Here is a 23,629-nt window from a genome sequence, read left to right as displayed (position 1 = left end):
TTTTTCCCCCCGCAAGAAGTTGGAAAGTATGACTGAGGTTTTTTTAGTTGCACAAACTGTTTCCCTGCAGCAGAAGAGAAACATGCCAGAGCTGGAAAGCAGATTAGTGAAGAAATGCTTTCGGGAAGAGAGAGAAGCTGGGTGGTAGTACACCAAACCCTACAGCAGCGCCGGAAGAAGCGGCAGGAAATGGGGCTGCCATTTCCAGAACAGAGAAGGGAGAAGTGGGGTGATGCAGGGCGGCAAGCAAGTGCTCTTTTCTGCTCCGTATCGCTGCACAGAGCCACTGCCCTCCCTGTTCTCCATTCTCTCCAGTGGTGGCTGCGGAGGGAGGCGGCAAGGGAGGCTTGCGCTGTCCGGTCACAGCACAAGCCACAGGAGAGTTGGTGGAGTATGAGGTGGTGGCTGCCGCCGGGCAGATAATCTGTGGGACGAAGTGCAAAGAAAGCCCCTCCAGCGGTGACTGGCGGCAGCGGAGCCTTTTGCCGTCACTCCCCCCTGGCTCTGAAACAGCGGGGGGGGGAAGAACTGGGCCTTCATTTTGTTTGCAAATAATAATTTTAAAGATTTTAACTTCCAGTAAGAATGAGTCCTTACACTTAAAGAGTCATTTTTTAAAAAATAGCAAAATATTAACCAAAAAATACATTTAAAAAATCAGGAAATGGAAGTAAAGTCCAGTGCTAACATCATCATTATTGATGATAATTCTAGAGAGAAAATCAAAAGGGAGAAAAAGAATACTATTTATTAAAATAAGTAGCAAAAATAAGTATTTCTATAATGTATAATCTAAAAAGTTAGAAGCTACAGATATAAATTATATGGAATGCCAATATATACATTACAACTTTCCGGAATCTAGCTATAAGGCTGTCTCAACTTAAAAGGCATCAAACTCAAAACCAAGATTATAAACAACAAAATAATATGTCATCCTTATCAAAAAGTTTTCTCTATCTATAATGCTTTACTGAAGAGTAATAGCAGCACAAAGAAATTTGAATGGCACAGGGCACATGCCCACAGTTTGCTTCAAAGTTTATTGTATAAGCTATGATGACTGGTTCATACAAATGAAGCCAAAGCCAGACTAACTATATGTGGTTTAGTGCAATGTGTTACGGTGTCAATTGATTCTCAATTAACTGCTGCCATAGCTAGGGCTGGCTGGCTGGTAGGTGTAATCTAATAGTTTAATTGTTTTAGATCAAGATTTTGTAATAGCTTATATGTAATAGCTTAGTTTTTCTAAAACATTTTAACTTGTAAAAACAAGATTCTACTCTTCAATGTTACATGCATATAAACCAAAACGACCTCTAAATTGTATCACTGCTTACAAATACAGTTTTGCCCCGAAGCTTTATTTGGAGGATAGTAACTTCCTTCATAACATTCTAAACAAATATTAGATACCCCAGCCAAGATGTCCCAGTAAATGCCTCAATCAATAAAGAAGAGGTGGAAGATTTTAAATGTGTATACTATTTTAAATGTGCATTAATACAGCATACTAAACTAGGTATTTCTTTACAGAGGGAAAAGTGACATAAATAATAAACTGTAATTTGTGATAATTTCTAGAAAAGTCAAACCATGTTCCTAAATATGTCAAAGAAAACAAAATTGAAATCACCAAAACTGAAAAGCTAGAATAAAGTGTGACTGTCAAGCATATTTTGTTTAAAAAGTAAGATTGGAAAATAGTTTTAAATAATAATACTGATTATGAATATGAATACTAATTAAGGGCAGGAGCTAAAAGCCCATACCAACTCATCAGAGCAAAATGCTATAAACATTCAGAATTTTCTCTGATATGCATGATACCTAGTGAATGGATCACAGCTCAAGCAGAACTCTCAAGTAATCAGAGAGACTCAAACATTTTTCTCTCCTCCATATTAACGCTTTTCTTTTAACTCAGGGGTGTCAAACTGCTGGCCGGATGGGTCATGCAGAAGCCGCGCCCACCCCATTGCTGGCAATGGCAAAACTGTTCCGATACGGTGCATGATGTCACGTGACATCACGAGTTTGACATGTCTGTTCTAACCTCTCTGTACATGCCACACGTTGCAGGAAGATTTTAATGACCTTTAGAAATAATGACTGCCTTCTAAGCTACCTAAAACCATTTGGCAGAAGATAAAACAGATATTTCTTAAATAAATGAATAAATAAGCAAGCCAAACCAGTGTTTGCACATTAAAATTGATTAAAAGTTACTTCACAAGTTATTTTTAGACTGCCATTATGTTGAATTTATAGCATGCATTTCCTCTACCCATATAGTATATGTACAGGGTGAAAGGGGTCTGTCCAGTTCAAGCACGACCTGATATCTAAATCATTCTGATGGTGGGGGGAGAAGCCAATCTGTTTATGGACTCCTACCTTGGCATTTAGCAGGCTCTTTGCCCATCTGAGTGTATGTGTGTGTGTTTTATTTTAAAAGGAAGCCAGTCTTCAAAATGATTTATTTCCAAAGAAATCTGAGTCCATTACAGAGCTTCACAGGTAATCTCAGAAAATAAAAACGGGACTGTGACTGTAGGCCAGTGCTTTGTTCTGAAGCATATCTACCCATCTGTAAAAACCATAAAAGTCAGCTTGAGTAGTAGGAACAACACAGTGTGGTAGAAAGAATGACTTCCCAGTTGCTCTTTGTAAAATAGATGTTTTATGACTGGCTACATTCTGATGCATATTTTCCTTCCCATAGTGTCCATTATAGGGAATAAGAAGCCCCATTCAGGCTGCCCCCATAACATACTCTCATATATTTAATGTTCCAAGTGTTCAAATAGCTATTAGTATGGGTTTTAATCTTTTAAAAATACATACCATACATACATACAGTCAGTTTTAATCCCTAACATGCGAAAGGCTGTTTTATTTTAGAAAAATCATCTCCAATTTGCAATTTTCAGAATTTAAAAGGAATCATAAGATTTCTATACTGATTGTGTATATTGATTGAGAAAACAACCATTCTATACAACCTTGTGGCTGCACTGCAAATAATGTTATTGTCAGAAACTACTTGTGAAGATAAAGTACTGTATGCTTAAAAATGCTTGAAAGTGCAGATTGACACCTATGACTTTAGTTGGAGTCTGTTCCTAACTCTGATGATGCCAAAACAATAAAATGTTTCAAGAGATGACACAAATGTCAATATTTTGTACTTGCATCATGACATCCCAATGTATATAAGGGGAGAGTTTGTACTAGGCACATGGTTTATTCCTTGTTCCCTTTGCAAACATATCTTGGTCATGTGCCTCCTGAATTCAAAAATTTCAAATGTAGTGATTTTAAAAAATAATGCATGCTTACAAGTTCAACAAAAGGGCATACAGAATAATAAATAAAACCTTTTCTGGCAAAGTATTCATGTATCTATTTATACAGTATTTCTTTGACACTGACATGAAACTGCTATTTCTATGTCAGACCACTATTGTTAATTCAAGTCATAATGAGGAACCTGCAAACAATCATAGCTATTGAATCAAATCTAATTATCTAGGAAAAAGACAACTCTTCGTTTCTGTTCTTTTAACTTAGCAGTTATTTATACTGAGGTTTTTATACTTAGTACAACTTTAAAAAGTGTGGACTTCAACTTCCAGAATTCTGGGAGTTGAAATTCACACTTTTTAAGGTTACCAAGGTTGAGAAACACTGGTATTGTGGAAGCAGAAGCCCCATTGTTTTTCTCTGTTCTTCCAAGTGAATGACAACAATTTCTAGGCCCTGCTGAAGAATCACTTAGTAAATCTAGGTAATTTTCCCTCAACCGAAGAACATTTTTCTTTCCTCTTACAAATTCCTTTTGTAATGCCTAGTTTAATTCTAAAAGTGCCAGTTCAAAACCTGACAAAAGATGCTATACTAGAATTTGTTAGGGAAAACTGTCTAGGGAACATAACTGAATATTACTATAATAGAATACTTTTGTTCTAAACAAACACTAGCTGGAAGTGCATAGAAGTTACCCCATAATAATTTAAATACCATATTAGTGTCTCTCTGCTTGGTTAAATTGATAAGCACGAGGACACCCAAATATTAGAGAATATGAACCACTCCATGAAAGTTATCTCATTAGAATAGAAAAGGCACTGAAGTAGTTTCCAGCTGTTTACAAATAATCTACCAAAAAGGTAGAAAGTGGTTATGATCTAACACATTCCTTACATTGTTTTATATTAAATATAAGCTCCTGAACAAAAGGCATAGCTGTCAACTAAGTGCTATATTTAAATTTGTGAGCAACTTTCAGATGGTATGAGAGAAAACACATGTTGAATATAAACCTAGTTTTGGATATACCGTAATTATGAATTCCATGTCATGGTCCATTTTACAAAGGTAGAGAAACAATAAACCATATCAATACACAGTCTGTAGCAACAGTTGTGGAATCTTCAAATACACCTGGAAGAATACTAAAATCTGAATCATAACTGTGAAGATAAATAGAAAACCCTTTCTAGTATTTGAAGTATATCTACATTTTTAAAAAGGGCTATTGATCACTCATGGCACCTGCTCAGTTGTAAACACAAATGTTGACAGTTGATTCTCATAACCAGAAGATTCTGAGTAACCATTTGAAAAGATTCCTGGTTCTTCATAGACCAAAATAATTCAGTCCTACGCTACATAGATGATGTTTAAGGATAAAGAAACACATCAGCTTCTGTGATGATGTAATTCTTATCTTATTTGCTATGAGGTTTATAAATCACAAGTCTTAGAGAAATTGAATTAAGAACATTAATTCATTTCACACATTCTAGCAAGGAATGAAAGGTAATATTATTCTCAAAGTTTAAAAATTAAAGGCTATCATTTCTATGGCCTAAAAATTGAAGCCATTATCATTTTCTGGATTATCCAATTCCTTTCAACATTAAGAATTTAATCAGTCTTCATATTAGGCTTATTCAAATCACCAATATTGAAATTGAATTCTTTGAAGACTTGTATAAGAACAATTCCAATAGATACAGTGGTGAACCCACAAGCCATCCCCAAGAAGTCAACAACACCAACATTACTCCATTCTCTGAACAAAATGGCTGAGGCCAGCAAGACAAGAGTGGTGAATACTACATAGTATATGGCACCAAACACTGAGGAATCAAAACATTCTAGTGCCTTATTGATGTACCTAAACTGAATTATTATACTACATCCCAATACTGCTAACAGAACCAAACAGAGATATAATGCTCTTTGACTTGATGGATTATTGTGAAAGATATCTTGAGCAGCCAGTCCAATTCCTTTTGTACTAGGCACAGTGAAACTTCCTAACAATGAGCAAATACTGATGTAAACCATAATGTTAGTGGGTCCATGAGCTGGTGCAATCCAAAAGATAAGTAGAAGCAGCATGAGAAGCACAATACAGAGGTAACCCACGAATACTGAAAAACAAAGAATATAATAGCATAATTACGCTCAACCAAATAATATTTCTTGAAAACAATTCTATATTATATGACATTTACCCCAATGCTAGAAATCACAATGATCCATACTGCACATTGTTTATATGACATTAACTTACACTGGCTTTAACTTGATAACTTTCCAAATTCTATTTTGCAATAAACGTCATCATCAGTCAGGTTATATTACTATTACTATTATACTTCTCATCTTTCCTATTACCTATTTCCTTAGCTTTTTATGGCTATACCTTTGTTGTTTGCATCTCATGATTTATGCTGATTGCTTTGATTTATGTTGATTATTTAGTATCCTATGACTATCACTGAGTATTTTTTATGATAATTACATTTTATGATTATGATCATGATTTCTCACTTGTTGCTTGTATGTACACTGAGAGATTATGCACTGGAGACAAATTCCTTGTGTGTCCAATCACACTTCTCTAATAAAGAATTTTACCTATCTTAATGGTCTTTAGATTGCAATGTCCTTTAACTCTCAGCTGACATGTCAATGTAATGGGAATTATACACGAACATATTTGAAAAGAATAAAGTTTGGAAAGACTACATCTGGAAGTACCGTGAGGTTTTCTGCAGATGCCCATTCCTTCTCTTAAGTTATTGTTTTCCATCTGAATCAAACCATGGTAGGTAATCCTAAATTGTGGTCCTGGTTTTGACAATATGTTATTTAATTTATCATGGCAAATTATGCTTTTGATTCAGAAAAATGTTCTTTCAAAATGCATGTTTTTGTTTATATGTAAACTGAATACTGCAGAGAACATTTAGATTATCTTCCATGTTATTTATCATGGGCCAGTCAGTCATCAGGCATATTTAAGCAATGTAATTTTGTGATCTTTAATTCCGCCTTTATCTGGAAATTGTCTGAAACTATAAGTAATTACACATAGACCATCACTTTATTTTTTAATTTTCTTTAGAGAGATAAAACTACAGTCCAAAGTTTGCATTATCATTCTATGATAATCACAAACAGCTTATTAATCATGCCTACTCTTGGAAGCAGTCAGTGGTTTGCTCACCATTGAATCAACTATGTTGAATTTAGATCTTCTCCAATCTGGTCCTTTTGGAAGTACAATTTCCAGAATTTCCAGCTATCATGGTTTTTGGCTAATAGTCTGGGAGCTGTAATCCCAAACACAATTGGAATAGACCAGTGAATTGCTTTCTTTTGTGTTTAAAGTACACTGAAATAAATATGAGAAAATACATTCTCCTTTATTCTATGAGTTCTAACAATAATTTTACATCCAAAACCATTATTTATTATTTTAATTTCCAGCCTTGGTTGAATTTTTACATTCATAGTACTTATTTGTAACCCCAAGTAATAAAACTGCTTAAATCCTACTGAGTGAAATTATACAGAAGTACAATTAATTTAATTTAATTTAATTTATTAATATTTCTATACCGCCCTTCTCCCGAAGGACTCAGGGCAGTGTACAGGGCAAGAATAAAAACACAGAATTACAAAAGTTAAAAAGTAATTAAATACATGCCCATTAAAAATTAATTAATTAATTCATTCTTTATTATTTAATGAATTATATAAAAAAATTACCCAATAGCAAAACAAGCTTATTTTAAGCTTAAGTAATTTTTCCATTAAATTTTATTTCTTATTTTTATGTTATTCTTGTCTTATACAGAAGCTATTGGAAAACTTGTAAGTCTAATGTATTTCCCAATGGTAATTTTTAAAAAGGTAGTTATGCTTAGGACTGTGGAGCAAATGAGTTTCCATAATTAAAGATGAAAGAGGAGGGAAAAATGATGCATTCCTTTTGGAACAAAAAGTTGTTCAGCAAGAAATAAAAAGTAAGCCAACATTATACGTTGGAGCAATTTAAGTTTCTTTTCATTTTTGTCTTGTCACTCAGATTTACTTGTCAACGTGGTTAACCCAAACAATTAAATACCTGGATTTGTAAGCTTTTCTTCAAGCTCAGCCTGAGTGGTGACACTTTCAGACTTTGGAGAATGAATGATGAGAACAACAGAACCTGCGCAACTCAGGAGGCAGCCCAATTTACCCAAAATGTTCAGTTTTTCTTTCAGTAGATAGGAAGCTAAAATGGACCTTAGAAAGAGAGGATCAAAGAGAACATTTCAATCAGGTGTTCTGAGCTGTAAGGCAGGGGTCCCCAACCCCCTGTCCAAGGACCATTACCAGGCTGTGGCATGCCAACAACCAGTCCACACAAACAAGCAAAGCCCCATCCGTGAGATGCAGGCAGCACACAAAACCACACCCCCTCTGGTCCATAGAAAAACCTCTCTCCACAGAACTGGTCCTTGGTGCCCAAAAGGTTGGGGACCTCTGCTGTAAGGCAGACTATTCACAAAGGAGAGTTCCAAAAATCAAAGTAGCAACTATGTGATGGAAATCCTAACCATTTTTTTTACATGATACACATAAAGATAGATCATTTAGTTGTGGCTATTTTCTTCAGAGTTTGATCACTCTTTTGGAAATCCTTGCTGCAGGCTAAGAAATTATTCAACAGTGTTTGCTTCAGAAGGTAGTTCTCTTCATTTGTTTAAACCAGTGTTTCTCAACTTTAGCAATTTTAAGATATGTAGACTTCAACTCTCAGAATTCCCCAGCTAGCAACATGGGATATATTTCGATACTTGAGTTTGGCCTGGCAAGTGGGAATGCAAGATAGGAAAAGAGTGCTTCCCTGATGCATTTTGTATCAATGAAAAATACTCTGACTTGATCTCTCCTGCAAATTACATGTGACAATTTTTTTAAGTAACAGAACATTTCTTATAGCTGTTTATACAAGATATGTTTTCTTAAGAGATTCAACATGATGTGCAGCACCAGAGATGTAAAATCTTTTTTAAAAACCCTACCTGCCCTTGAGAGTCACTTCATGGTTCTTTGGATAGAGAGAGGACAGTGCCATTTCTGACAAAAATGCCCAAAAGGAATATAATATCTGGACATTAACTTAAATATTTATTTGAGAAAGGATAGCTAGCTATCTGAGGCAAAGTCCTAGAAGTATCACTCTGTCTTCTTTATGTAACTTTCTGGGGATTGAATCAGTTTTTAGCTCTGGATACAATTCCACAACATGAAGTAACACCAAGAGAGCCACTTAACTAAATGAAAAATTCAAAGGATGCACCTCATTTAGCCAGGATCTCTGAGAATCCAAGCACATTTTATTTTGAGTAGTTGAGAGGTTTGTGCACATTTTACATTTCAGTATTTAGGGATATAAACATCTGTCCATGTTCACAGTAAACCTTTGATAATGGCTTTCTTTGCTAAAAAAAATAAAAAAATGAATGAATGAATGCTTCATCTGCACATTTTAGAGGACAGAAAGAAATCTAAAAAACAACTAATTTCTTTTTCTTAAAATAAGGAACAAAAGGGAAGATAAGGAAAAAATAGGTCATTTTTAATGCAAAACAGAACAGATAAAAAATTAAACACTTATTGGTACTACAAGTAAAAATAATAATTGCAAGAAAATTGAACATAGTTGCATAGAATATAGGTACTCAGATGGATAATTTGATTTGAAGAAAGGGAAAACAAGGCAGAACAGAAAAAATCCTTACCCGAATGGGACTCCAAGTGCTCCAAGCGGAGTCACCAGAACAGTAGGAACTGCAGTATAAGCTAAGAAATTCCCAATCTGGCCAAGCGCCACTGTGGGGAAAAAACACAAATATGTGAACAGAAAACAAAACAAAACATTTCATTATTTTTGGAACAACTGATTTAGACTGCAGAGTTTTGGCATTTTATTGCTTTATTACCTCACGCTTGGCAGTTTTATTTTGTATGATTTCCTTCCTGTTTTAACCTGCGGTGTGTTTTTCTACCTGCATTTTAATTAATTAGTATGATTGTCCTTTATATTCACGGGTAGGAAAACTAGTAAATAGTGAGAAGAAAGTATTTTTTCTTTTAGCCTTAAGAAGTATAAAGAATGATGGCACTGTCGTTAAAGCCATAACCACTGTATTTCCATATCTAAATCACAACAGTATATTACCACCACCACCCCAAAAAAACTCAACAATTGCTGAGTATAGCTCGCTAATGATCTCTTAAGTTTGGGTGTTGAAAAGGGAAAAGTTGAGCATTCATAGCTCTGGAACTCAGAAGCAACAGAGTTGCTGATTTTGCTTCTGGCCCTTTGTTTTGAAACCCTGATAAACCAGAGGGACAAAAGGGAAATGAAAATGTTAGGAAGCTGCAATGATTCTCAGTCCTTTACATGCAAGCAACATTAAGATTGACATCACTAGAACAAGATGGAACACTTTTAGGGCTATGAGTTCAAGTATGCAAATAGCATGGATTTAGGTATTTTGCACCAGTCTTATCATGATGCAAATGACATGCAGTATTTAATTCCTGCCACTTCTGCAATTATATCATAATGTATTGACATCATATGCCATTTCACAGATGCCAATGGGTACTATTTTCATCTTTCCACAAAATCGCATTGACTATTCTTAGATCTTAATAAATTATTTATTTTGGATATATAGTTCCATTTTCTAGTTATAGATGCAAATGTGATGCCTTCTCCTGGTAAATAATCCTGAATACTGGCAGTGTAGAGGATATTGAACTAAAATGACTCCTATTCTGCATTGGTGTAAAGTATTTTGGTATATTCTTAATACATTTTATGCTAGCTGAAGGTTTCATTTCCTAAGACCTAATTTAACCTGTTCCAATCTGGTGCTTTCCAGGAGTGTCTGAATTACATTTTTTGGGCATTCCTAGCCTACAAGGCACCCGATTAGAAAATTTGGAATTGCAATATATCTGTAGAACAGCAAATTGATCTACTGTATGTTTAGGATTATATTATCAGTAGGATTATAATATTATCAGCCAACCAAAAAGAATTACAAGCAATCTAAATTGTTACACCCATCATGTTTAGGTTTTTTGTTGCTGTTGTTCTTTTCACAAGTTCATTTCCAGATGACAGCATTTAGATAAATTTGGCTAATTTTGAAAAAGATAGCAGAAATAGTCTTGATTAGTACTTGCATGGGAAAAACCACAAAATCCAAAGGTGTTAATTATACCAGAAGTAAAAATGGTATTTTAGGGGGGAAAAAAGCACTGGAAAATCATTCTGATATTGCTGCTTAATAAACTATGACAAATTCAGAGAAACAACTTTTTTATACAGAAAATGTGATTGCAAAACTGTAATTGTTAAAAAAAATATCTATGCATTGCCCATACATTTTTGTATCTAATAAGATGATTTCAGGTACATTCTGATTCAACCTTCTCCAGTCTGGTTCCTCCAGATGTATTTTTGATATGAATTACTTCCAGCAATTATCATCCAATATGATGGCAAATCATATAGATTTTTACTTTCCCCATAGATGTTCCTGGATAAAAACAATTTTATATTTAAATTTATATTTATATTTAAATTATATTGCCTGGGAGGGATACTGTATATAGTTTAGCCACCATATCCTGTGGTGTGAAATGAATGCTGCCAGCCAGAAATGTATCATGAAAAATACCAATGAAACAGTATCCTAGACTGAACATGTCAGCAGCTTTTCTTTAAATAGATATATTGGACCAGAGTTACAATCATCACTACTGATCTTATTGTCTTAACACATCTGGGTAGAAAACTATAGTCCTTCAATATGGTTTTAAGATGTAAAATTGTTCAAATATAGAAGATATACTTACTAGCAATAGTACCTGACCACCACACTATATCAGTTAAATATGAAGTCCCTGGATAGGTGAAAAATCAAAAAATGGATCATCAGTTTAAATTATATTTTATAGGTACAATTTTCTATAGCTTCAACAATATGTTAACTTTACCACTACCCCGCCTTACAGAGTTATTTAACTGAAGTGCATGAACCAATGCAAATATTTGTTGTATAACCATGAGTATAACCATAATTAGTATTACTTTTTATTGTTTGCTTCTAGTGAAGATAGTCATGTCCCTGGTATGGTTATTAGCAGGGCTTTTTTTGTCATAGAATGCTCAGAACAGACTTCTGGCACCTTTTTTGATGGATTTTTTCAACTTTTGCACAAGCTGTGCTACTCCCTCTATTGGCTTTCAAAAGCCAATAGGAATTGCTGCAGAGTGCGCTGAAAACCCGACCGGCAAACATTACACATGCAAGTTGTCTGCAACAAAGGCGAATTGGCAGGAACTTTGCACACCTCCCTGCTGCCCAACTACACCATCTCCTAGTTGTAAGTAAGATAGGACCAGGAGTGGGAGGTGGGGAGCAGCACTTAATTCTGCCCTGCCAACTCCTGCCTCGTGCTCACCCATGTCAGCCAGGCTGACCACAAGTCAGAAGGAGAAAACACAGTGGCAAAGAAACCCCCACCTCAAATAACTCACATTTTTCAAGTCTACCCTGCCCTCTGCGAGACCCTTGGCCCAATGGGGAGACGAGACGAGACCTGGTGGACATGATTTCCCTCTCCACCTCTTTTTAACGGTAGTCCTGAAGATACCTGAAGCAGACGGGAGTGGCAACGCCACAGTGCTTTGGGAGCCACGGGGCCCACTCTACATGGCAGGGCTGCGTAGGGTGGGCTGCGGGGCGGAGGTGGTGCTGGTGGTGCGGCTGCAGGCTCTGGGCGCGGAGGTGGCACGCATGGGACGCGGCGGGTGGCTGACCTTCCATGGGCCAGGCCAGCTGGTGGCCTACCCAGTGCGGGACCTGTGCTGCCCCGCCTCGCCCTGTGCAGCTTTGTGACCGCCGTGGAGCGCCTGGCCTGCAACGCCTGCTACCGCCTCGGCCTGCCTGCCGCCCGTGCCCTTCCACCGCCCCGCATCGGCATCTGGCTTGGTGACTGCAAGCTGTGCGCCATAGGTGTGCATTGTGGGAGACACACCACCTCGCACAGATTGGCCCTGAACAGCTGCACACATCATCCCGTGTGACTTGGAGGGGCTGGGGGTCACCTCCCTCAGCCAGGAACTGTGTCTCATGGCTATTTTAGTGGTTATCTGGAGTCTTGCAGATTTTATACGTCTATCTGAAGTGGTAATCTTAAGCATTTTTTTTCATAAACTACTTAAGGATATGCAACTATATTTTCTCATATTTATCTAATGTTACTTTTGCATCTACTTTTTTCAATCCATTTTCTTTCTGTCATTACTTCCCCAAGAATAAGAAATGTAAATTATAAGCTCCTCATAGCACAGTTCTATATCATTGTTAAAATACACTGGGCAATTATGGACATATTCATTCATATTCATAAATAGATTGAATTAACACTTTCCCCCTCACCTAAGCTTTTTCTCTTGTGTGTATAATTTGAACATAGCCAGGCCATTTTTTATCAGCAGTTGTAAAGAAATGGAAACAAAATGTTTAACTTATGTATTAATAACAATTTCTTTGCAATTCATTATCTTGTCAGTAACATGACTCCATCAATTAAACACATATATGTTGAAGGCAGCATATGCACTTGTATTAGACATCATCTCCCACTGCTAGTCCTTCCAAAAGGAACTCAATATATGTCATACTATATATGCAAAAGTTTGTCTCCTCTATTAAAGTGCAACACATCATTTTCCAAGTAGACAAAAAAATAATATACCATCTTTACTATACCCACCTGCAGTATATAAACATGGGGGAGCTATCTCACAATTTTTCACCCCTATGGCAGCCTACTATGCTGTCTTCATGATAAATTTGATAAAACAGAACTTAGTGTTCTAAGTTCATCATGAACTAAGTCTGATGAAAATAACTATTTTGGCAGGGATGAATTAATAGCATGCATTTTGGGTTATAGGAGCATCTCATTCACTTGAACCAATGTGATCATATCTTTAAAATGGTATGTACAAGCCAACAATAATGTGGTTGCTAATATAGGTAGGTCCGGCATATGAACTTTAGCTTTGCTTTAAAAAAAAGATATAGGGATGTTGTATTTGCCCTTTCAATTAGCAAATTAACAAAGGCTATTAAGTTTTCTGACAATCTTATTAATCTGCAAAGTTTTAAAATAAAAAAAGACATTTCTAATGACTACTAATTTTGACTTGTTTTCTGCCTCAGTCTCTGCATAATACAGGAAATTTGTTTAGTTGCGAAATCATGTCCAACCCATTGCGACCCCATGGACAACGTTCCTCCAGGCCTTCCTGTCCTCTACCATTTTCTGGAGTCCATTTAAGCTCATGCCTACTGCTTCAGTGACTCCATCCAGCCACCTTATTCTCTGTCGTCCCCTTCTTCTATTGCCCTCAATCTTTCCCAGCATTAGGCTCTTCTCCAGTGAGTCCTTCCTTCTCATTAGGTGGCCAAAGTATTGAGTTTAAACTTCAGGATCTGGCCTAAAGAGCAGTCAGGGTTGATCTCTAGGACTGACTGGTTTGAACGCCTTGCAGTCCAAGGGACTCACAGGAGTCTTCTCCAGCACCATAGTTCAAAGGCCTCAATTCTTTGGTGCTCAGCCTTTTTTATGGTCCAACTTTCACAGCCATACATTGCAACTGGGAAAACCATGGCCTTGACTATACACACTTTTGTTGGCAGGGTGATGTCTCTGCTTTTTAGTATGCTGTCTAGATTTGCCATAGCTTTAGTATGCTGTCTAGATTTGCTATAGCTTTAGTATGCTGTCTAGATTTGCCATAGCTTTCCTCCCCAGGAGCGTTTTGTAATTTCTTGGCTGCAGTCCCTGTTTGTGGTAATCTTGGAGCCCAGGAAAATAAAATCAGCTACTACCTCCATTTCTTCCCCATCTATTTGCCAGGAATTGAGAGGGCCGGATGCCATGATTTGGGTTTTCTTAATGTTGAGTTTCAACCCCACTTTTGCACTCTCTTTCTTCAGCTGCAAAATGAGGCTCTTTAGTTCCTCTTCACTTTCTGCCATTAGAGTGGTATCATCTACATATCTTAGGTTGTTGATATTTCTCCTGGCAATCTTAATTCCAACTTTTGATTCATCTAGCCCTGCCTTTCTCATGATGTGCTCTGTATATCAGTTAAATAGGCAGGGCAACAGTATACAGCCTTCCTATACTCCTTTCCAAATTTGGAACCAATCAGTGGTTCCGTGTCCAGTTCTCACTGTTGCTTCTTGACCCGTATATAGGTTTCTCAAGAGACAAATAAGATGGTCTGGTACTCCCATCTCTTTAAGAACTTGCCATAGTTTGTTGTGATCCACACAATAAAAGGCTTTAGCATAGTCAATGAAGAAGAAGTAGATGTTTTTCTGGAACTCCCAAGCTTTCTCCATGATGCAGTGTATTTTGGCAACTTGATCTCTAGTTCCTCTGCCTCTTTGAAGTCCTGTCTGTACTTCTGGTAGTTCTCAATCCACATACTGCTGGAGTCTAGCTTGTAGGATTTTAAGTATAACTTTACTAGCATGTGAAATGAGTGCAATGGTGCAATAGTTTGAACATTCTTTGGCACTATCTTTTTTTGAAATTGGAATATAAACTGACCTTTTCCAATCCTGTGGCCACTGTTGACTTTTCAAAATTTGCTGACAAATTGAGTGTAGCATTTTTACTGCATTGTCTTTTAAGATTTTGAATAGCTCAGCTGGAATATTGTCACCTCCACTAGCTTTGTTGTTGCTCAGATTTCCTAAGGCCCATTTCACTTCACATTCTAGGATGTCTGGCTCAGGGTCAGTGACCACCCAATTGTGGTTATCTGGGATGTTAAGCTTGTTCTTGTATAGTTCTTCTGTGTAGTTTTGTCACCTCTTCTTAATCTCTTCTGCCTCTGTTAGGTCCCTGCCATTTTAGTCCTTTATCATGCCCACCTTTGCATTAAATATTCCCTTCATATGTCCAATTTTCTTGAAAAGATCTCTGGTCCTCCCTATTCTATCATTTTCTTCTATTTCTTTGCATTGTTCATTTAAGAAGGCATTCTTATCTCTTCTAGCTATTCTCTGGAATTCTGCATTCAACTGGGTGTATCTTTCTGTTTCTCCCTTGCTTTTCGCTTCCATTCTTTCCTCAGCTATTTGCAGTTTCCTCAGACAGCCATTTTGCTTTCTTGCATTTCTTTTAGTTTGGGATGGTTTTAGTAGCTACCTCTTGTACAATGTTGCGAACCTCCATCCATAATTCTTGGGGTTGGGTTTTGGGGTTGGGTATCATCAATATGCTGATGATTTTCATTTCGACCCCAAACCACCCCAGTGATGCCCTCGACGTGATGTCCCGCTGCCTGGAGGCGGTTCGGGTCTGGATGGGGAGGAACAGGCTTTGGCTCAACCCTGACAAGACTGAGTGGCTGTGTGTGCCGGTGTCTCGGGAAATTCAGATTATTCCATCGTTAACTATGGGGGGTGAGATATTACCCCCCGTAGATAGGGCTCGCAACTTGGGTGTCCTCCTAGATTCACAGCTCTCTTTGGAAGATCATATAGGAGCTGTGACTAGGGGGGCCTTCGCCCAGGTTCACCTGGTGCGCCAGTTGCGGCCCTATCTGGACCGGGATGCCTTGCGCACAGTCACTCATGCACTCGTGACCTCCCGTTTGGACTACTGCAACACTCTCTACATGGGGCTGCCCTTGAGGACTACTCGGAGGCTCCAGCTGGTGCAGAATGCGGCCACGCGAGTGGTGGTGGGGGTTTCCCGATGCTCCCATGTAACACCTCTACTCCGCGAGCTGCATTGGCTTCCGGTTGTCCTCCGGGTAAGATTAAGGTGCTGGTTATGACCTATAAAGCCCTAAATGGCATGGGTCCGGGTTACTTACGGGAGCACCTGCGGCCGGCATTAACTTCCCTTCGTCCAGTGCGCTCCTACAGAGAGGGCCTCCTTAGGGTGCCGTCGGTCAAAGAGTGTCGACTGGCGACCCCCCCAGGGGGAGGGAGTACTCTGTGGGAGCGCCAGACCTTTGGAACCGTTTACCGGTTGAGCTCCGGATGGCTCCCGACCTTCGCTCCTTCCGATGTGACCTAAAAACATACTTATTTCAACAAGCCGGCCTGGTCTGATGGGTTTAGGGGTATTTTAATATTATTGTATTAACATTGAATTGGGCTGTAGTATTTAATATTTTTTAAACTTTTGTATACTGTATTTTATTGTATTGCCCTGTACACCGCCCTGAGTCCTTCGGGAGAAGGGCGGTATAGATTAATATTATTATATTATTATTATTATTATTATTATTATTATTATTATTATTATTATTATTATTATTATTATTATTATTATTATTATTATTATTTCTTCAGGCACTCAGTCTATTAGATCTAATTCCTTAAGTTTATTTGTCACCTCTACTGTGTATTCATCAGGGATATGATTTAATTCATACCTGACTGGCCTAGCGCTTTTCCCTACTTTCTTTAATTTAAGCCTAAACTTTGCAACAAGAAGCTCATGGTCTGAGCCACAGTCAGCTACTGGTCTTGTTTTTACTGACTGTATAGAGTCCTCTCCATCTTTGGCTGCAGAGCACATAGTCAATCTGATTTCTGTGTTGGCCGTCTACTTATGTCCATGTGTAGAGCCATCTCTTGGTTTGTTGACACTGAGTGTTTGCTATGACCATCATATTCTCGACAAAATTCTATCAGCCTGTGCCCTGCTTCATTTTGTACTCCAAGGCCAAACTTGCCTGTTATTCTGGTTATCTTTTGGCTTCCTACTTTAGCATCCCAATCCCCCATGATGATAAGGACATCATTTTTTGGTGTTAGTTCTATAAGGTGCTGTAGGGCTTCATAGAACCGGTCAATTTCAGCCTCTTCAGCACCGGTGGTTGGGGCATAGACTTGGACTACTGTGATATTGAATGGTTTGCCTTGGATTCGAACTGAGATCATTCTGTCATTTTGGGGATTGTATCCCAGTATTGCTATTCCTACTCTTTTATTGACTATGAAGGCTACTCAATTTCTTCTGAGGGATTCTTGCCCACAGTAGTATACCTGATGGTCATCTGAATTAAATTAACCCATTCCTGTCCATTTTAGTTCGCTGATTCCTAAGATGTCGATGTTCAGTCTTGTCATCTTGTTTGACCACGTCCAGCTTGCCTTGATTCATGGATCTTACATTTCAGGTTCCTATGGAGAAAAAATCTTTACAGTATTGGACTTTCCTTTCACCACCAGATGCATCCACAGCTGAGTGTCCTTTCAGCTTTGGCCCAGTCGCTTCATTCTTTTTGGCAGTACTAGTACTAGCCCTCTGTTCTTCCCCAGTAGCATATTGGACACCTTCCGACCTGAGGGGCTCATCTTCCAGCGTCATATCTTTTTTGCCTTTTGGTACTGTCCATGGGGTTTTCATGGCAAAGATACTGGAGTGGGTTGCCATTTCCTTCTCCAGTGGATCATGTTTTGTCAGAACTCTCCGCTATGACCTGTCCATCTTGGGTGGCCGTGCATGGCATAGCTCATAGCTTCATTGAGTTATGCAAGCCCCTTCGCCGCGACAAGGCAGTAATCCACAAAGGGGAGTACAGAAAATACTGGAAGGTATTTCAGAAAGCACAAACAATTATTGCCAAGTGGGTGCTGCCTATTCAGAACCCAACTTCCATCTTTTATCCAAAATTTGCATTGTTTAGGATTTTAGTATATGAGCAGTAAAAACAGCAGATTGTAAGTATTCAGTAAGGAAAAGCATGAAGCCCAATGTGAATGTGAACTAATGTGAATAGCTGAATGTCTACGGAGATTCTCAATAATCCAGGTCATGGTTGTCTCAAAGTTATTTTTTCCAAAGGTAACTGGACTATGTTTTTTTCCCTTGAAGAAGAATAAGAAAAACTTTTGCTTTTCATCCAAGAAGCTTCATCAGTTCTGATTATGTGAATGTGAATGGCTAACTCTTCTTTGTAAAATTGACATTGTTAATGTTAGACTAATCTGTTTCCCCCCTCTATCAAGACAAGAGGACAAGAAATCATCCAATGGATGAAGAGTTAAAACATACAGTAGAATATATTTGTTCACTTGACTGGATGGTTAATTTGAAGAATGAGTGAACCCCACGTTTGCGCTAGCTTCATGGCGTCATGCTATCGTTGCTGCAAGTGCAACATCCCCACTTGTACTAGCATCATGGCATTGCGCTGATGCTAGTGTCGCCCAAGCTTTGTTCAGGCATTTGTGGCCCCATTTGCATTGAGCACACAATCACAGCCCCATTTGTGCACGCACGGCCCCATTTCCACATGCACATGCTCGCATGTGTAAAGCCGCCTTCACACACACACACCAGGCCACCAACCCAGAAAGGTTGGGGACCCTTGTTTTAAGTCTTGAAGACTCAATGTATATGAATGGTTTGAGGAACCCTGCCTCCATATTTCAAATGCAAAATAATAACAGGATGAGAGTGGGTGTTTCCATGTTCTGCTTACAAAATCCAGACGAACCTGATTGGCCACTATGGTAAACAAAATGCTGGATTAAATTTCAATCCAGTAGATTCTTATGTTATTGCTAGTCTCCAAATTCTATTTCTTTTTTTAAAAAGCTGTCAAAACCTAATGCATAGTAATTATTACTCTCATAATCTTTAAAAGAAAACAAAAACAATGATAAGTGAACTAAATAAGCTCTTTAAAAATCCAATCCTACTTTTTTGTTTCAAATTGTTTACACAGAGCAAAAGTGGAACATGAATTTATCACAAGTGATTGTGGAAAATGCAAACTAGATATGCTAGATGTCAAGTTTCCGACATATGGGCTGCAAACATTGACACTAGATCAGGGGGTCCCCAAACTTTCTGGTTTGGCAGCCTGGGGTGGGGGGGTGGAGGCGCCTTTATGCATATGAGCACGCACCCACACGAATGGGACAGTGCATGCATGAACAGTGCCGTGATTGCACATCTGATGCAAACAGGGCCACAAACGCCCATGCAATGCTCGGGCAACACTAGCGCCCACACAATGCCTCAATGCTAGCGCAAGTGGGGATGTTGCACTTGCAGAGACGATAGCACTGGCATGACACCACGACACTACTGTGAATGGGGTGTGTGCTTGTGGCAATGCTAGCACCCACCTGATACTTATGGCATTGCTAGCGCCCGTGCAACGCCATGACACTAGGGCGAATGGGAGGTACGCTTGTGGCAACACTAGTGCCCACCAGTGGCGTAGCGTGGGGGGTGCAGGGGGGGCCGGCCGCACCGGGCGCAACATCTGGGGGGGGCGCGCTCGCACTGAGCTGCTCAGGGAGCCCCAAGGGCTGCACAGAGTCGGCTTGGCTCCGCTCTCGAGCTGCTCTTTCTTGCAAAGCGAAACGAGTCCGGCAGGTGAGATGGGCGGCCACATAAACTGAATAAAATAAATAGAAGCGCCCAACTCTCCGCCCAGGCTCAGGCCAACCGCAAGCGCCCCGCAGGCGCCCCAGCAGGCTTGGCTGAGCGAAGACGGACCCGCCGGCCTGCTGGCCTAGCTTCGTGCGCATGCGTGGCTTTATTTAGCGGGGCTCACGTGCGAGCTTGAATGCAGCGGCTCTTGCAGGTCGGAGCCCCGCCCAGCCGCCCTCGAGAGGGACCCGGAAGCATCCCGCATGCGCGCGACTCTTCTTGGAAAGTCTACGCCACTGCAGGGCGCGTCTTTTCGGCGGTGCCATGACGTCACCGGGTTAGGGGGCGCAAATTGCCCCGGGTGCTGACAACCCACGCTACGCCACTGGTGCCCACCCAATGCTTACGGCATTGCTGGTGCACGTGTGACACAACGCTCGTGCGAGTAGGGGGTGTAAGTACACAGGTCAGCCACTCATGCAAGCCAAGAGACCATGGCCCAGTAGTGGGCCACGGACCATAGGTTGGTGACCCCTGTGAAAGATGAGTACAGAATAGCTGGTCAGCATGAGCTCCAAATAATTAGCTACTTGTACAAATGAAATAAAATGGATTCCTGAAGCAAACAATCAAATAGATCTTTCTTTTCCAAACAATAATAGCTTTCTATTTTGAAATTGCTATTTGATATTTCTATGCTAATTGAATTATTCTTATATCTCAATTATGAAAGGAGGAGATTTTCAAGGATAAAATACCTGAAAACCAATGAGTTACAACTTTATATTGCCCAGTGTGTTTGATGTTGTATCTATATATAATGCCATTAATTAATTTTTTGGAAATAACATACACACATCAGCAAGAGTTAACGAAGCAATATCAGCAGAGATGCTGCTGCATATGTGGTTATAACGATGACATTGGTCTTCTATCCCATCTCATTTTCCTAGAAGAGTCATATAATTGCTTAACTGCAAGATAAGCACTAAACTGGATTTAGATTGCATGCTGGATATGGTTAAAAGTTATTTAGATCACATAACTAGTGGTTAAGACTCTTCGTTGACCACAATTTAATTATAGCTTATGAGAAGTCAATAATCAAACCAAATCATGACTTCAAGTGTTATGCTAATCAAGTCAGTATATAAGATTTTTGAGAACTTAAAAATTACTGACCATGTAAAATGTTATAATTTCCCTTGCCAATACATAATCAAGGTCCTGTATACGTGGGATATCAAGAATACACAAGCCACCATGTAGTCCATGTGGTAGGCATAGATTAAGTAGAGTATATTACTCCATATTCTTGTCCAAAGAAAGTGGATAATATTTCTCACTTTAATTACTCTCAATTCCATGATTCTTCCCAGGAGCATAAATATCCCATAAGGCAGCATAAATCTACTACAATATGGAATTGTACCTGGATCTTCCAGTTCCTGATTCAATAAATACTAATACAATAAATACCTAAATATACATTCCTGCTACACTGGAACAGGAATAATTATTTCAGTGGGTTTTCAACTATATTTCTTAATAATTCAATGCCAAAACCACTGTATTCACAAGCAAATTAATTTATATTTGCAGTTTCTTCTGCAAGCATGGGAATAGTTCTATCATGGTATACAGTCACTTTCTCCAGAATGGAACAAGCACATTACATACTGATTATCAGCTAAGTCTACTGTAAATAAAACTGGTAATGCTGTTTTGAGACCAAAAATATATTTCAACTTTATGTGATACTTTCACATTCTTCATGAATTAAATAATTTGTGAAATAATTCTAAGAATGAAATGCTTGTTGTATTATATAATGCAAGTTGCTCTCTAATTTGAAGAGAAGCCTATCAAAATAAATTACTATTTACTTTGTTGTTTGAATGTTTCATTTATTAATCTCAAACAATCAAATACTGTAGATGGATTTTAGAGAATAATATTTTGGTACTGTGTCTATCTAGGTAGAGCCAATAGGGGGATCACAGAAATATCCAATATGTAAAGTCTACTGTAGAATAGGACTGCTCTGGAATGCAGAACTTAATGGCCTTGTAACAGAATTGGGTACAGATTAAATGCAAGTATTCCCCCAAAGACCAGTTTGGCATGCAAGAGTTTATATTAGAAATGCAACTATCACCTTTCTGTCTATATCTGATTTCAGAATATAGGAGAATTTTCTCAGTGAATGAGAAAAAAGGCCCATTAACAGAAATACAGTTAAATGTGAATTTGGGGGCCTGCGTGTTTGCTATATTGAGGATTCATAATGATCATTACCAAAGGTCAAAGAACAGTGCAAAAGGCTATACAACCCTTTGGGAGTAATGGATGAATTCTGTGTATTTTGCTTATACAAAGTCCTCTATGTGCGACTTAGCAAACCATTTCTGAATCTATGATCAGATCTACATAATATATTTTTGTTTAGTGCTTTATAAGAATCTAGATTATAAACGTAGTTTAAGTTACAGGAAAGCACAATCCAGGTAAATATCTTCAAAGTATGTGCAATGTGAAAATAGAATCAATTATTCCAGAGAGGTGATGGGTTTCCATTTATTAGATGTATTCCCACAGAAGTTGGGTAACCTTTTGCCTAGCATGTTTTCTTTTGGATTCCTGAATGGATTAGATCTGACATTCTAAATCAATGTTTCTCAAAGTTGGCAACTTTAAAATATGTGAATTTCAACTCCCAGAATTCCCCAGCATGGTTGATTGGGGAATTCTGGGAGTTGAAGTCAGCAGATCTTAAAAGTTGCCTTGAAAAACACTGGTGTAAATGGTCTTGTCCAAGCTCAGTGATTCTATAAGAAACTCCTTGGTGTTAATTTATTTTAAAAAAAAAACATAAATTCAGATTATAAATGGAAATTACAAACTTAAACTGAGCCAATAATATGCTATAGCATCTGCTGGAATAAGGGGACAAAATAGCATTTGAAATATTGAAAAGGCTGCCTGAACTCCTGGCCCCTGACATCTGAGAGATTTTATTTAGCATTCATGCTCAGTTATAATCCTTTTGCAAATCAAGTGCCTACATTCATAATGCAGACATAAAAGCACTGACTTTTGAAAAAGTACAGATATCATTACAAACTTGAAAAAGAAAACAATAAAGGAGGGGGTGTGGCTGGATTGGAGAGCTGATGAGTTAGCCATCGTGGTGGTGATCCAAACCGGAGAAGGATTGCAAGGTGTATTCGCAATGGTCATGCTAAATATTTATGTCTGACACTGCCTAAAACCAAAGATAACGCCTTGGAACGAAATAGTCTGCTTTAAAGTAGCCTTCCCCAATTTAGCGCCAGGACTGGGAATTCTGGGAGTTGTAGTCAGGCAACTCTGGAAGCATTGTGTTGATCGGGGAAGGCAGTCGCGAGGCCTGGATTTGCTAAATATTTTGATTAATCGCTCCCGGAGGATGACCTCCGTGTAGGGTAGCAGGGGCTCCAGGAAAGGCGGCGTACGAAAACCGGGGTGGGCTCGGCGAAGTGGGAGACCAGGCATAGGATGCTAGCTGTTGCAAAGCCATCAGAGTGTTTCTGCTGCAGCCCGAAGGGACGGGGACCAGGGGGCCATACCTCGTCCTCTTGCCCGCACGATTCCCTTTTTCTGCAGCACGAACGTGGAGCCATTGACCAGGCTGGACACCACAGCCACGCTCAAGCCCAAAGAGACCGCAGCAGGACCGGGATTCGGCGAGCCTCCGTCTCCTGGAGCCGCTGCTGCGCCGACAGCCATCCTCATGCCCGGGCGGCGGTGCCAGCACCAAGGACGCCCAGCTGCTCGG

General features: G+C 39.0%; 1 protein-coding gene across 1 annotated transcript; it reads right to left on the bottom strand.

The window, feature by feature from the left end:
• Nucleotides 1-758: 758 nt before the first annotated feature.
• LOC308679391 (magnesium transporter NIPA1) lies at nt 759-23,629 on the bottom strand. The gene is made up of 5 exons (XM_081347006.1): nt 23,421-23,629; nt 11,230-11,277; nt 9,096-9,186; nt 7,433-7,593; nt 759-5,447 (listed from the first exon to the last, which is right to left on the bottom strand). The coding sequence occupies exons 1-5, from the start codon at nt 23,584-23,586 to the stop codon at nt 4,936-4,938; spliced, it is 978 nt and encodes a 325-aa protein (XP_081203132.1). The 5' UTR covers nt 23,587-23,629; the 3' UTR covers nt 759-4,935.

Source organism: Vipera berus (assembly GCF_964194415.1).
Source record: "Vipera berus genome assembly, contig: HAP1_SCAFFOLD_381, whole genome shotgun sequence".
Taxonomy (NCBI): Eukaryota; Metazoa; Chordata; class Lepidosauria; order Squamata; family Viperidae; genus Vipera; species Vipera berus.
Note: the sequence above shows the minus strand (reverse complement) of the source record. Positions and strands in the feature narration are given on the sequence as shown.

Bases quoted from the DNA above. Each gene is read 5' to 3' on its own strand.
- LOC308679391 (XM_081347006.1), bottom strand. From the start codon at position 23,586: ATGAGGATGGCTGTCGGCGCAGCAGCGGCTCCAGGAGACGGAGGCTCG. The intron at 11,278-23,420 runs GTATGGCCCCCT...TCACCTATCCAG, and splicing joins CGTGCGGGCAAGAGGACGAG to GGACTTCATATTTAACTGAT. The intron at 9,187-11,229 runs GTAAGTATATCT...TTTTCCCCACAG, and splicing joins GTGGTCAGGTACTATTGCTA to TGGCGCTTGGCCAGATTGGG.